General features: G+C 36.6%; 1 protein-coding gene across 1 annotated transcript; it reads right to left on the bottom strand.

The window, feature by feature from the left end:
• Positions 1–2,864: 2,864 nt before the first annotated feature.
• Positions 2,865–6,124, bottom strand: LOC107793020 (protein neprosin-like). Its single transcript, XM_016615288.2, has 10 exons — positions 5,954–6,124; positions 5,822–5,859; positions 5,608–5,695; positions 5,418–5,510; positions 5,133–5,327; positions 4,880–4,933; positions 3,863–4,018; positions 3,648–3,701; positions 3,386–3,526; positions 2,865–3,268 (listed from the first exon to the last, which is right to left on the bottom strand). Exons 1-10 carry the CDS (start codon positions 6,122–6,124, stop codon positions 2,891–2,893), a joined length of 1,368 nt encoding a protein of 455 aa, XP_016470774.2. The 3' UTR covers positions 2,865–2,890.
• Between the last annotated feature and the right edge of the window lie 8,995 nt (positions 6,125–15,119).

The following is a 15,119-nucleotide window of genomic DNA, read 5'->3' as shown; positions in this document are numbered from 1 at the left end:
ATTATTTGTTGACCATGTCACCTCAAAACCAGATCTGGTGAACCGTTTGACCGGTCGAGATCCGGCTTCCCTAGTGTTGGAGATATGGGTAGCCGGTGCTTTTGTATTTTTTATTTTTAAGATTGTACAAAAGTGTATTAGGCGCATCTCACCTAATAGACTTCAAACAACTACAGAAAGATTAATCGAACTGTTTCCTTATTTAGAACACTCCGTCTTAGACGGTATAACCTTTAGTGATACTACGTGTCAAATTTGTCAGTCCGAATTTGAACAAACTGAGCATGTACGAGTGCTCCCGTGCCATCACGTGTTTCATCACAAATGTGTAACAGCTTGGATGGCTCGAGAGCTTATTTGTCCAATTTGTCGCCGCGATTACAGTCGTATTGTAGCTCAGTAGTTTAAATTTTGACAAATTTGTCTTGTAATAGTTATTAGATAATTCTTTACCTTATGACAATAAAAGCTGTTGTACTTGTACAGTATAACGAATATTATAGTAAAATAGCAGTCCAGCAGTAGCTATATTTTTAACCTTATCCATACTGACTCGCCAACTTACGGTAATACTAATATAATTCAATGTAGCAACACAGTTTGAACTTATTGAAATAGTGACTATCTTTGACTTTCTTTTTATAAACTTTTTGGTAAAAGAAGTTATGAGGTTCAATCTTGTCACTGGGTGGCAGAAAAAGTAGGCATAATATAAGCACGTGAGGATGGAGAGACGACTAAGGCAATGAGAATTAGCCATCCAGTTAGGCTTCGTTTTTCACACAATCTTTATATATACACAATCTCTCTGTAGTGAATAACATGGAAGATTAGATTGTATTTAACGACCTAAATCGAGAAATTACAGTAGGAAGACTAAGCAATGAAACGGTATCAAAGAAAGGTGATAAGAGGATTCAGATTCTTCACAACAATTCGCATAACTCTCTCTACTCATGCATACTACAGAAAACTACGTCGTTATATTATATAGCAACTATGTTTCCTTTAGATTGTCAGTAGCTTATCAACACCTTTTAGGGTAAGTTACATATTTGACCAGTCCACCAAAATAATTATATTCACGAACCAAATAGTTTTCCCCCACCTTTTATCAGCCTGGATCCCAGAAATAGTCAAAATAACATTTTTAGTGGGCCCAATTACTTCAACGTGGTCTGGCCCGTTTAGCCTATTAACAACACTCTCTTTGTTTTGGGTTTCCGACTCCAAAACGCCAGAGCATGGACAGAAACATAATCAAGACTAATGCTGACACTCTACGGCAAATGAATCCAACTGTTGATCAATTGCGCCTTCGAAATTAAATTTCATCATATAAATGTCTGACGGATGTAAGAAACTCTTGCAATAAGCTACAAAGAAGTGGTCTCCCATGTGCGCAGAGGAAGAGTGAGGTAGGTTTTCAGTGGGTAAACCAAGGTTTTCACTAAGGATGTTCAAATTAAATTATTTTTTTGATGAATGGGTGCACCAAAATTTTAAAATTAAATTACATATATTTAGGTAAACTATAAAATATTTCTCCATTAAATATTCAAAATAAATTATAAGATATCTTATTTAGAAGAATAATCGCACTACACAAATCATTACTCGAACACAAGAAAATAAATGAAAAAAGAGCAACCACTGATGTCCCAATAGTCCCAGCTTACAGTACTTGACTTCATCTACTCGTTTATATTGCCCGTGAGTAGGCAAAGACAGATTTTCAAGCTCCCTTTTGTGTTGGATTTTTAATACCCCTCTATTATTAGAAATTATTTAAAATTAACCCATGTTATGCTATTGGCTCAGAAAATTGAAGTCCCTACCATATTGGTATTGAAGCAAATATACCCCTAACTCGATCAGCGGAATGTGATATCTAAATTGAATCGAAGGAAGTACAATGTGAGTAGATGAGAGCAAACTTATAATATCTAATTCAACCTGTACACGAAATTTCACCTTCAAAGGTAAAAATTCACGAAGAAACACGCAATGCATGCCATCTAATTAAAGAATGAGAGAATAATCAATATGAATCCGCGACGAAAGAAAATGGAAGAAAACAATAGAGGAAATAGAACAAAAACAGTGAAAAATTCCTTTTTTCCAGTGAAGTTTGATCTTTCCGGCAAACACCTTGTTGTGGCTTACCATAAAGCCATTCCACGCACTTAATTTTCACGGAGAAGCACATACTTTTTATGTTAGCATTTCGTGTCTAATAGGCATAGTTTAAGCATAAATTAAGTGTTCAAATAGATCATATATTTAATTTATGTGTTTAGATTAAAAAAATAAACAATTTTAAAAGATCGTCTATGTATTTGACCTTTTGAGTTTGGAACAGGGAGGGTTCTGAAAAGAGAATGAGAGTGAGAAAGAATAAAAAGAGAGGAATAAACAGTTTAATACTATCTTACAAAATTACAAGTAAATACTATTAAAAAGGTTTCTATACTTGGCTGCAAATGTCGATAAAAAAACAACACTATAAAACTGTGGTTTCCAACCCAAAACACCGATAAAAAAGCCGGCCAACAATACTAATTCGGCCGGTTTTCGTAAAAAACAATTAATTATATTTTGTCAGTTAGCCGATTGCGTCGATCAATTTTTATACCGATTATTCTTTTTCTACACATTCAATTTGATCGATAACCCTTCAAAATCGACCGCATTCGGTTAATGTTTTAGCCGGGAAAGGGCGTATTTTTGTAGTAACGTCACCAAGCAATGTCAAGTGTTTGTGTTTTTCAAGGAAATGCTAAAAGCTGGTATCGGATCTGCGACATAAAATTGTAAATTCATCAAGAGTTGCTGAGACATTCTTTAGACATTGAAAATAAATATTGTCATAATAGTTGTATTACAAGACTTAGACTTGTGCTCTCTCACCAGGTCCCCCATAAAGAACAAATAGGAAAGGCTTGGTATCATCCCAAAGTGGTTCAAATAAAACCTTATACATATTGGGATTATCGGTATGCGTAGTCACATTATCTACTTCAAACGTTTTTCCTTCCTCGTTTAGAATTGTAAGTTTCGTACAATACGCATCATAAGCACTGTCTTTAATGGGGAAAAAGCTTGAGCCCATAGAAGGTTCAGGTACACCTGGTGGACTGTATACCACTCCTCCCCATTCAACGTTCGTAGCAAAACTTGTAAGGCCAGTAAAGATTCTTTGCGGCCAAAAACCAACTTGTTTATAGTCCTTTTCCATTAGAAGCCACCAGTTTCCGTTGGCTAGATCCTTAAATTTTTAAAAGAAAATGTCAGCTGTCAATATTATTGCGCATTTCAATTGATAACCCCTAAACTTGTACAAACTTGATAGAAATTCTAAATAAGAAAAAAATATAAAATATACCCGATCAATGTACATTTTTTCCTCCCAAATAGCCCCTCCACGTTGTGAAAGATAATCCTCGAATGACATATCAAGAGGTATCTCACTACTTACTTGTACAAAGCCAGGACACAATGTATTGAAACAATGAATTTTACCGGCCTAAAAAAAAAAAGAGAGAGATATATGATACATGAATTCTTGCAAATTGAAATAAATTATTAAACTAAAAGATACACTAGTTTCATGAACTCAAGACGAATCATCAAGGTACATAAGTTACCTGTAAGTGTATAAAAAGCCTAGTTTTGGAATCCCCATATAAAGTTGGGTCCACCTAAAAAAGAAATAGAGATATCATGATAATCGAGTATGCGTTTACTCATAAATTAAGTTTCTAATTTACATTTTAGAGGTAAAATATTAATTCAATCTTTGCAACATCTCATTATTCCATGAAACAATTTGATTATGGATGAAAAGGTATGTTAAACTTACTCTCCAACCAACTTGTAAGATATCTGAGTCTTTTTGAATTTTTAATCGACATGCACTATGTTGCTGGCCTTCAACACGAGGATTATAGAAATTAGTTGCCATTCCAGCTCCCGCAAACTTGTTATTTGGATTATTTAGAATTTGAGCTATTGCAAGCTGAATAGGAAAAAACAATATTAACTCACATAGAGTATCCAAATCAACTTATCTATATTCACGGACACCGTAAGTTTTTCTTTCTTTTCTCAACACAAGTGAAGCAGACGACAAAAGGCCAATTCCTAAATTCCAAACTTATTTAACTATATTTACATCAAGTAAGGCAGTTTCAAAAAGGCCAACGCAAAGAACTTGGCAGCACAAATTGATATTTCGACCCCCAAATTAGACTATAAGAATAAGAAAAACTGATTCCATTTCTTATTTCAAATTCAATTAAAAGAAACGTATAACTGTATAAGAAAAGCAATCAGCTGGAAATGACCGTTATTTTGATGTGTGGGGGAGGCTTTATGTGGTAAGCACATTCACCTTTCAGTTGATAAATCAAGAATTGAGTTACTATGAAGGGTAAGTAAGAAACTACTGTTAATCCTTATTGAGTTACTGGTTGTTTGTTTAGTTATTTGATCAACACAAAATAAATACTCCCTCCTTTCCGATTTATGTAAACTTTTCCGAAGCATGAGAGTCAAATTAATTAACTTTTTATCTGAATTCAAACATATTTTTTTTTACAATTTTAAAATAAAATTACATATTTAGAAATTACATAAAAAGTAATAGAAGTCACAATAATTAACATTCAAAATATTTAAAAAGAATTTATGGAAAACGTGGCCAAAGAAATTTTTTTTGACTCTCCAAATAGTAATAAGTTCACCTAAGGTGGAACACAGGGAGTACTATAAACTTTCCAATTCCTTGCACATAATATTATTTCCCCTTATAAAATGACCCTGTAGAAACACAAAATTGAAAATGAAAACATGATAAATTTTTTGCATACTTTTGTACCTTATATCCTTGTGAAGATATGTATCTTCCTTTTGCCTCACTATTGTTGTTGCTCTGCATTAGATGTACAGAAATATATGAGTTTTGCCACGATTAGCGAAACTTAAGCTTGTTTATATTTGTGCATGAATAACTTTTCTTATTTATAAATAAGTGAAACTTTTAGAATCTATATATAAGTAAAATATTGAATTCTCATGTTTAGGTATAAATTATTCAAGCAAAAGCAGTAAATTGGCATAGATTATCTCACGACAGCTGATTGAGAGCCGAATGTGACATTTTCTGGCGGTGGTATACGTCTTTGTCTAATAAGATCATCTTTAGTTATTCGCTTAATGGGAACAGTTCCAAAAGGGCAACCTCCATCTTTTGACCATATTGTCGATGACCTACTAGTTGTTGAGGCATCTGAATTTTGCTTCACTCTAGATAAAGTAGGTTTCATCTGTTCAACCAAATATTTAATTACATGTCAACAATATAATATTTTGTAAAAGAAAATTAAAAGTAAAATGGAAAGAGAGTAGAGATATGCCTTAGGATGATAATTATGGTCCTTCAACAACGGATGATCAAATGCATGTTGTTTATAGAAATCTATACAATCGTATATATCTTCATATTTCGTCTGTGAACAAAACAAATAATAAAATAAGTAATCTAAGTTTCAGTAATTGCACTACTTGCTATTCAATATGTACCTTTTAAATACAAAACAATCTCACAAAAACAACTGTCAGTAGACTACTCCTTTTTCTAAAAAACTTTAAGACATTTGACTTTGAAAAGTTAAGCCATTGTAATGCCTTTTGTCTGCAAATTTGCAAGATAGTATAGAAAAATATTAATATGTAAAGAGTTATATAATATAGAGGGTTCAATTTTCAAACACAAAAAAAATTTATAAAAAATATGGAAATAGAACATAAGGTCCTTTACCCAAAAACCATGTGACAGAGTAATATTGTTTTTCCCCCCTACAAAAGCGATATTAGCCAAAAAAGAAAAAAAAAACAATAATGTCCCAGAGACTTACGAATAAAATGATCTTTTTAAACCCAAAATAAATACCTTAGCTATTTTGACCGCTGGCTTGTTCAAAAGCTTTAGCTGTTTCTCTAACTCTGCATCCTCTAATTTGGATAGGTTTTTCTCTCCTTGTACCCCATTATAACTCAAAAGGAAATATAGCATCAACAAAGTTTGTTGAACAATTCTTTGATGCATCCTGAATTCATTCATTCTTTTTATAAGCATGAATGTCAGGTGTTTTCAAAAAATTAAACTAATTAACACAACATGAAAGAACTAAAAGATGAACTTGATTTGCTAGGTATATGAGACCTTTGTTACTACGAGAAAGACTTATATAGAGGCATAGAAGAGCATTATATTGGCTAATTATACAAGATATTAAATTACTGAAATATTTTGATTAACAGAATCTATAAAGATTTTATAAATGTTGACTGACCATCTCTGACTAAGAAAGAATGGGAAAAAAAGGAATTTCACACATCTACTTTGAATATTTAGTGTCTCATTGGACAAACCTTTTGTCATACAAATAAATTACTGGAGTATCATACAAAAAGCCAACGAATTGTTCAGAATGAAACCATAAGAGAGCATGGTCTTAGTCTCTTATGTTTACCTAAATGGTGTCTAAATTTTTGTCTATTTAACAATTTAATTTCCCGCAGACAAAAATTCTCCTAATTGAACTGCCTAAAGCAATTAGGCATAAATGTTTGTTGTGAACTTAGTTTGGTTTTAATACAAGGCTTTATTTTAGTAATTAAGAAATGTTATTATCAAAACGGGAAGAACAATTCAAAGATAATAAAACAAGCCTAAAGTTGGACATAGAACCCCCACCTTTTGGGACAAGCCTAAAGTACCTTAGGTCTCATTTATTTTTATTCAAATTCAATTAAGATTAAAATATCTGCATCTAAATATATATCTTGAAATAAAAATTTGTACTAAGATCTAAATACTAAATAATTAAGACAATTATATTTTCAACATCTGAATATATAAAACTTATCTTTATTTTAAAATCAATAATATAAAACTCAAATAAAACACTAATTAATCAATGTTATATCATAAAATCTTTTTAAAATATAATATTGTAATTGGTGGTGATGGCAAAAGGTGGCGATTGTGGGTGCCAACTAGGAATGGTGGCTAGTTGAGGTGTTGGTCGTAGTTATAGATACTGACTGGGTGGTGGTTAGTGTTGGTGTTGACTGAGGGTGACACGGCCCAAAATCCACTATAGGTCGTGTTGGTGTCCAACGTCGTCGTTAGGCAAGCCAACATTGAACTAACACATTAATTATTTATTTTATTATTTTTAAAATAATAAATTTTATTAAGTAAAAAAATTTACGCATTTAAAATCATAGGTACATACATAATTAGTAAGACATAAAAATAAAAAGTGATAATAATATGCAAATCCGTAAACATCAACTAGAATATCCCAGAATCCGGTGTCACAAGCGTATGAACGTCTTTTAAAGAGTGCAATAATAATACAACATTTGTCTAGAATATAAAATAGACATGATAAAGAAAAATAAATAAGATAGAGACTCTGTGGGCTGCAGTGCGTAGCATAGAAGGCAGCTCACCATAAAGTCCTCTCAGCAGTTACGTCTACGCGCCAAGATGGTCACCAAATGAACCTTTTAGATGTTGCACATTTCATGCAGACGTGTAGCATGAGTACGTAAATCAACGCGTACCCAGTAAGTATCTAGCCTAACCACGGAGAAGTAGTGACGAGGGATCGACATCGACACTTACTAGTGGTCCAATAAAACCATATAATAAATTACAACAAATGAGCACAATAGTAACAATGAGGTAAAAACTGTAACTTATATAATTCTCCAACATTTCTTTTGATGATTTAAATCTCTCAAATCTCATGTGTTGTCTCAGCAGATCAGAAATATTAAGTGCAATCTCAAACGGACAAGGAATACCATATAAGTGTCAGGTCTCAATCAAAGGGGAATCTTATGAATATTCGGACTCCTAGTGGTATCACGCACGATTATGCTGAGGTCGTACGCCCTGATCCAGAGTGGTGTGTACATTGTTGAGGGTCGATCGGCGCGAACCAGAGGTGCATCTCAATATACTGCCGAGGCATTCGGCTCGATCCACTGGAAAGGAAGAAATTTATCAAATTACGAGTCATGTACTTACAACATAGGTACATGAGCATCAAGTAAATATGACTTTTACCGCTTATCAAAATATATCGCCAAACAACTCAAGGTGATAAGCTTGGCCTAATATATTTTCGAATCAATTTCAATTATAAATTCAAGTAATTAAACTAGCAAATTGAGTTCAAATAATTCAAATATTACATGATAAAGTCCTAGGTCTGCCCGGATATAAATATACTTTTAACTACGTATGGACTCTCATCACCTTGTACATACGTAGTATCCACAACTAGTAGCACATAACAATTTAATACCTACGAGGTAGTTTTCCCCCTCACAAGGTTAGACATGAGACTTACCTCACTCCGAAGTTCCATAACCGGCTCCAACACTTCTCTAATACCTCAAAACCCATGCCCATCAATCTGAAACTAATCAAATAACATGCAAACCAGTAAGAATATACTCCAACACTCATAATTAATAAATTTATAACAATTCCCAACTCCGCTAAAAAAGTCAACAAAGTCAACCCCCAGGCCCACGTGCTCGAATTCCGTGAATTTTTGAAGATAAACATTACACATAATACCACGAACTCAAATATATAATTTTTTACCAATTCCATGTCTAATTTCGTGGTCAAAATAAAAAATACAAATTCTAGGTCGTCTACAAAACATCCCACATTTTCCACTTAAACTACTGAATTTACAAGCCTAAATTCATGTATATGACTCATAACGTGTAGAAATTACTTATCTCATGATTGATGATGAAAATAGCGCTCCAAAATCACCCCAAAGTCGCCTCCCATGGAAGAAATAAAGTAAAAATGAGCCAAACCTCCGATTTAAAATAACACTTCCTAGCCCGACCTTCTTCGCGAATACGGCCTTACCCTCGCGTTCGCAAAGAGAAACATGCTCCATCTCCAAAACTCCTCTTCGCGAATGCGAGACAGGGGTCGCGAATGCGGTGCTTTACTAGCCTGCCCATCGCGAACGCGTCCGTACTTTTGCGAATGCGAAGACCAAGTCCCCCACCATGCCAGCTTCTTCATCGTGAACGCATCAATGGAATCGTGCGAAGCCTTACCGCCCAAACTTTCGCGAACGCGAAGCACAAAATCCCAGCAGCCAGAATCTTTCTTCGTGAACGCGTGAATCCCTTCGCGTTCGCGAAGAACAAAACCAGACACCAGCATCAACAGTTGCAAAATAAGGAAAAATGATCCGAAACCACTCCGAATCACACCGAGGCCTCCGGGACCCCGTCTAATCACACAAGCAAGTCCCAATACCTTATCCAAACTTATCCAAAGGATCGAAACGTCACGAATAACATCAAAATTATGAATCGATGATCAAAATTCTTCTTTCTACTTTTAAACATTCAAATTTCGACGAACGCGTCTGAATCATATCTAAGCATTCCGGAATGACGCCAAACATTACATACAAGTCACAAATCATAATACGAACCTATCCCAGGGCTTGGAATCCCAAACAGACATCAATAACATTAAAGTCCACTTCAAATCAAACTTTGGAAATTCTAAAACTTTCAAAATGCCAACTTTCCACAATAAGCGCTGAAATGCTTCCGGACCACCCGATTCTCAACCCGAACATACGCCCAAATCTGAAATCATCATACTTCTGAGATCGTTTACTCCAAGGTCAAACCTTGAAAAACGCTTCCAACTTAAAGCTTCCGAATTGAGAATTTTCCTTCAGAAACGACTTCGAACTTCCCAAATTCAATTCCGACTATGCGTACAAGTCATAAAACATGAAGTGAAGCTATTCAAGGCCTCAAACCGTCGAACGATGAACTAGATCTCAAAACGACCGGTTGGGTCGTTACATTCTTCCTCACTTAAACATACGTTCGTCCTCGAACGTGCCAAAAACCATTCCGGAGTTGCCCAAAATTCCTGTTTAACACCTTGTGCATCTATATGTGCCACCACAACCCATGTGAGCACATTAGCTCGAGCCAAACTGAAGATACTTCATGCTACCTTAACCCACAATCCTTAAAACCAAGTTCCAACATCCGGAATTCTCTACGAGACCTGATTCTAACATACAAACACCGTATCAATCTCAACACTTTGTACCTAACATGATCATGTACCCATGCTGAAACCACACAATGCACCGCATAATTTGTATGCCCATAATAACATCCTCCAACCGTAAAAGTTGCAAATTCACTAACCTGATGCCCGTAGTATACTTTATAATGAGTATAAGCCCTGATCCAACCCTCACAATACTGCAATGATGAAAGCGACACGTAGAAGCTCATAACCACTTGCCTAATCAATAAATACTGGAGTCTCTCCGCTTAACAAGAACCATTTCCTCATTCTAAAATGATTACTGACAGTTTTCTCATAATATACATTATATAAATCCGATTGCACTGATTTCAGGCCCGACAACCTCGTCTCACCCAGTTCAAGCTGCTCGACCGGCAAGCCACATCAAAAACCACCTAAAATCTCATATGACGATATTAATGCGTCAACAAGCCACAATTCGAATATGACCAATTAAGGAAAAACAAACTCGGGAAAAGAACTATCCAGCCCGCATGACTAATAAAACGGCCCAACAAATGCTATGAACTTATCTCAGAGATGAGAAACAAGGCATACAAAATAAGTATAAGGAATCATACTCAATATCGCACTGTTGCGGCGTGAAACCCAATCCAAACATCGTACCTGTGGCGGCGTGCCACCCGATCCACACTTAGCAATCAATAAAGAAATACCTACCGAGCCAAAATGCTCATACCCACGAAATGCCCGAATATCGACCACAAGCATGCAAAGTGCATAAACACAACCGTGGGGAGATAGATAGCGCCATGCGCTACTAAATGCCAAGCACGACTAAGTTGCAATAAACGACCTGCATCTCAAGAGCCATCTTGCTCATGTAACACCACAAGCTCGGGATCACAACACATGTGCGAATGATCCAGCCGTCTCACAACCCACATGGCATATAGAGTATTACATAGAATAGCTGACGACAGGAATAACATCCAATGCTCGAAGACTCCTCCATAAGCAATGTTATGCCGAATGAACACATCCGACCTAATGTAGAGCATACATTCACATTAGATCTACCAACGGACCTCAAGTCTATTTCGATCATTCCCAAATAGGTCTATAACCTCCCAAGGACCCACAATGACATTATACATAACATATATAATTGACAGTCAAATTCGAAACAACTTCCATAGTGCATAACTAAAGTAATAGAGTGTCTCTCAGACATACACTCTCTAATTAGTGACAATACTAGAATCTTCATACCTGATTTCAATATCTAACACTTAAATGACTAACACGTCACACTTATAAGATCATCCCGTGGTATATACTCCCACAACCTTCCACACCAGGTAGTAAAATCTACACATCCATGGCTACCAACCATATTATTTCTGTAATGCAAATCATGAACTCGCAATTCAATACACAATGCCTCTTCCACATAACACCATTCTCAGGTGACACTAAAATAGCGCCAACATACTCTAAAAGTCTGAATTTCTATCGCTTCTTTGAACTCGTGACATCCTCGACAAAACTAAACCGCAACCTTGACTTTTAAATCCTAATTCCATACCGCTCACTGCATCTATCATGCTGTTATGCGAGAGTACAAGAATTTTATCATAACTCTTGAACCACCAGTAGAATAAACACTTCATTGGCTAGAAACCTTTTACTTAACTCATTTCAGAAGAACAATCGCATCACGCAGCCATATTCCCATAACGCATAATACGCCAACCGCAAGTCGTGGTCTAAACCACCATAACTCTTTCGGGAATCATTCACACATAGCAAAACCATCAGAATTAAATACCTCTAAATCAATCATATTACGGATACTGCCAAATGCCCAAGTGTATCCACAGATATCTGAATAACCTTACCACACCGAAAGAACCGACCCTTTCCTTAACCATGCTAATTCAAACCACTATTAACTGACTCAACTTCTTCCGATTTACTCTTGAATTGCCTTCAAAACAACACTTCTATTCAAACACACAATGGACCTCGAACAATACTCATCCCGAGTGACCACAATCACGAGACCACGTCGTCTCAATGCCGATAAGCCATTCTATACCCTCCCTTGCACTTGATAGTATCTCTAACTGATACACCCATTCAGAAAGACCTTCCACAAATCCGAAGTTGTTTCTCCCATTTCTCAAACACTGCACTGCAGACCCGATGATAACATAGAAATTTCACAAGTATTTTTCACACTCTGCTGCAAACCCAGTCTTTAGACACAAAACGAACCCAAATTCCTTAGACACCGCACTGTAATTCTTGAACCCACTAGAACCATTGTTAAGAGTCACCCACTCTGACCTGGTCCTGAATATAACCAAACTCTAGTGCTTTGTTAGCACATAAACACTCCCAAAAAAGCAACCAGATGAATTCTTTTTCTTGTACATCACATCCGTAAGAAGCATAAACTCTGAGTCATCCCAAAATCTGCACATGAATCAATAAGGCGAAATGTAGCACACATTTATCAAGTCCTTTGCCCGAATTACCCTTGATGTTTTCTTTCCTTAATTATAACAAATCCACCAACGTACCAATAACCCAATACCGCCAAGGCACATAAGCACATGAATCGATCGTAGGCGGTGGGCTCCCCCACTTAGCTTTAAGATACAATCACATAAATCCATAACACACAACAACTCCTCCTTCCCAATTACCATGATCTCACACCGTTAACCAGCCAAATTTCTCGTACTCTCTTATTAAACGTTTCATAAAATATTCTAAATTATCAGCCACAATGGCACATTCGACCTCCTGATAGTCGTACCATCTTGTTCAAGCGATCCAAGCTCACATCGCAGTACATGCCTCCCGCTGGGCAGAAAGTAGAACTCTTCGTGGGAACGTCATAAAAAATCACTAAACCGCTAACCTGCTCACAGGAGATAGCCCACCTGTGGAATTCCATATCAACTTCTTCCAATGACATTGCTCTGGTTACAACTACCACGAAATCAGTAAACCCTCCTGAGCCCATGCTCGTCCACCAGCTGTAAGAGTATGTTCATTCCCTATTAGCATCAACTGAAGGTCCAACAATATGTTCCAAACTCGAATTCTTGTTGCATCCAAAAATCGATAATCAAGCTTTCACACCCTCTTCATTTCAAGAAAACTCCTTTCCGTTATATTTAACCCTTCTCAGTACAGTAGCTGCCATCCTAAATAAAATCCATAGACTTAGTCATTGTCCACCATAATCCCTAAATTGCTCTAAACTTTCTCAAGGCATGTGATTATCCTACCACATAATCCATACGCTACTCTGCCACTCCCACTTCGGTTATACCATCTCCTTAAGCAACTATTCGGCCTCTGTTGTTCATACTTGACTTGCTAGCAATTCAACCACCACGAGACACTTCCCACTATGTCCTTCCTCCTCCTTCGCTACCAAAATACTACCTCAAATCATAATCTATCTTTGTAGCACCCAAACGGATAAACTGCCACCAACTCTGAGCTTCCATAAAGAACATCTCTCTCGATCCATCAATACTAGAAACACCGTTTCGACTCTGAAGCCTCCATATACTACCATCTCTGATAACTGCTGCTTAGGTACCATTCCACAACACCCTGCCCCGAAGGCAATTCAAAGGATACCATAACACTGATGAGCCTTAATGCATTTCAATAAGGACAACGACACCACATCACAATGAGAATTCCACCACGTTCGAAAATATCAAGTCTCTCTATTCCGTCAACCAAGGCCTGAACATCCATAGTCAAATTTCCTTTCCTCCACTGGAATTAAAATGCCAAATATCTAAACCATAAACCGAGTAATCCTCCTTTTGAGTCATTCACATTTTAGCGACACATAAATAAGTACCTTACTATTCATACCAACACTACACATTAACAATGCATGAATATCATAATACATTGTGCATAGCCTCAAAACCGTAGGCAACACTAGCATTGGGCTAAAACGACCGAACACCCTTCCACAAGGTGACGATAATAGCATGCCTGATTACGCATGGAGAAACATCCTGGGACATGCGGAGCAGATATCCACACTTATTTGGCACTCCAGGTACGATTCTAGACCGGTTTGATAACGAACGTTTGTTTAAGAGGTGGAAAATGTAACAAGTAGACCGGTCATTTTGCTTTATAGATCCCCATTCCCCTAATTAAGACTCCCCCCATATGTGCTTTTACTATTTTATGATTGCATGGATGGTTAGGTTTGGGTTTGGAAGGGTTCATGTTGAAATCAGAACACTTAGTTCCTTAATAGTAGCCTAAGATGGCCAAGTTTGATTTGAATCAATATTTTGAGTAGCCGACCTCGAAATTGGTATTTAATTGTTTAATAGGTTTGTTTAATGATTTTGGACTTGGGCGTGTATTCGGATCGGGTTTCGGATGATCCGGGAGCATTTCAGCGCTTAATGTCGAAAGTTGGTTCATTGAAAGTTTTCTAGTTCTTTAAATTTGATTGGAGTATACTTTGGTGTTATCGAGGTCCGTTTGGGATTTCGAGCCTAGGAATAATTCTGTATTGTGATTTATGCGTTGTACAAAAAATTTGGTGTCATTTCGAGTAGTCTAAGAATGATTCCGCGCATTTAGAGCTAGTTGAGAAGTTTAAAGTTAATAAGTTGATTCAACTTGGTTTTGGGTTGCCATTCTTAGTTTTGATGTTGTTTTATGTGTTCCGAGGGTTCGTAAAGGTCCGTATTACGTTTATGGACTTGTTGATGTAGTTAGACGGGGTCCCGAGGGGCTCGGGTGTGTTTTGGACTGCCCGGAGCTAAGTCTAAAACTACTGCATTGCTGGTTCTGGTTTCCTTCATCGCGAACGCGGAGGTCCTCTCGCATTCACGATGAAGGATTTGGGGAATGGGTGATTTTTCTCTTCACGATCGCGAAGCAAGGGACGTGTTTGCGGAGGCTTGGA

This window comes from Nicotiana tabacum, chromosome 19, assembly GCF_000715075.1.
Source record: "Nicotiana tabacum cultivar K326 chromosome 19, ASM71507v2, whole genome shotgun sequence".
NCBI lineage: Eukaryota > Viridiplantae > Streptophyta > Magnoliopsida > Solanales > Solanaceae > Nicotiana > Nicotiana tabacum.
The sequence above is the reverse complement of the archived record's forward strand: the minus strand, read 5'-3'. Positions and strand labels throughout refer to the sequence as shown.

Bases quoted from the DNA above. Each gene is read 5' to 3' on its own strand.
- LOC107793020 (XM_016615288.2), bottom strand. From the start codon at position 6,124: ATGAATGAATTCAGGATGCATCAAAGAATTGTTCAACAAACTTTGTTG. The intron at 5,696-5,821 runs GTAAAGGACCTT...GCAAATTTGCAG, and splicing joins CTCTGTCACATGGTTTTTGG to ACAAAAGGCATTACAATGGC. The intron at 3,702-3,862 runs GTAAGTTTAACA...TTTCTTTTTTAG, and splicing joins TCTTACAAGTTGGTTGGAGA to GTGGACCCAACTTTATATGG.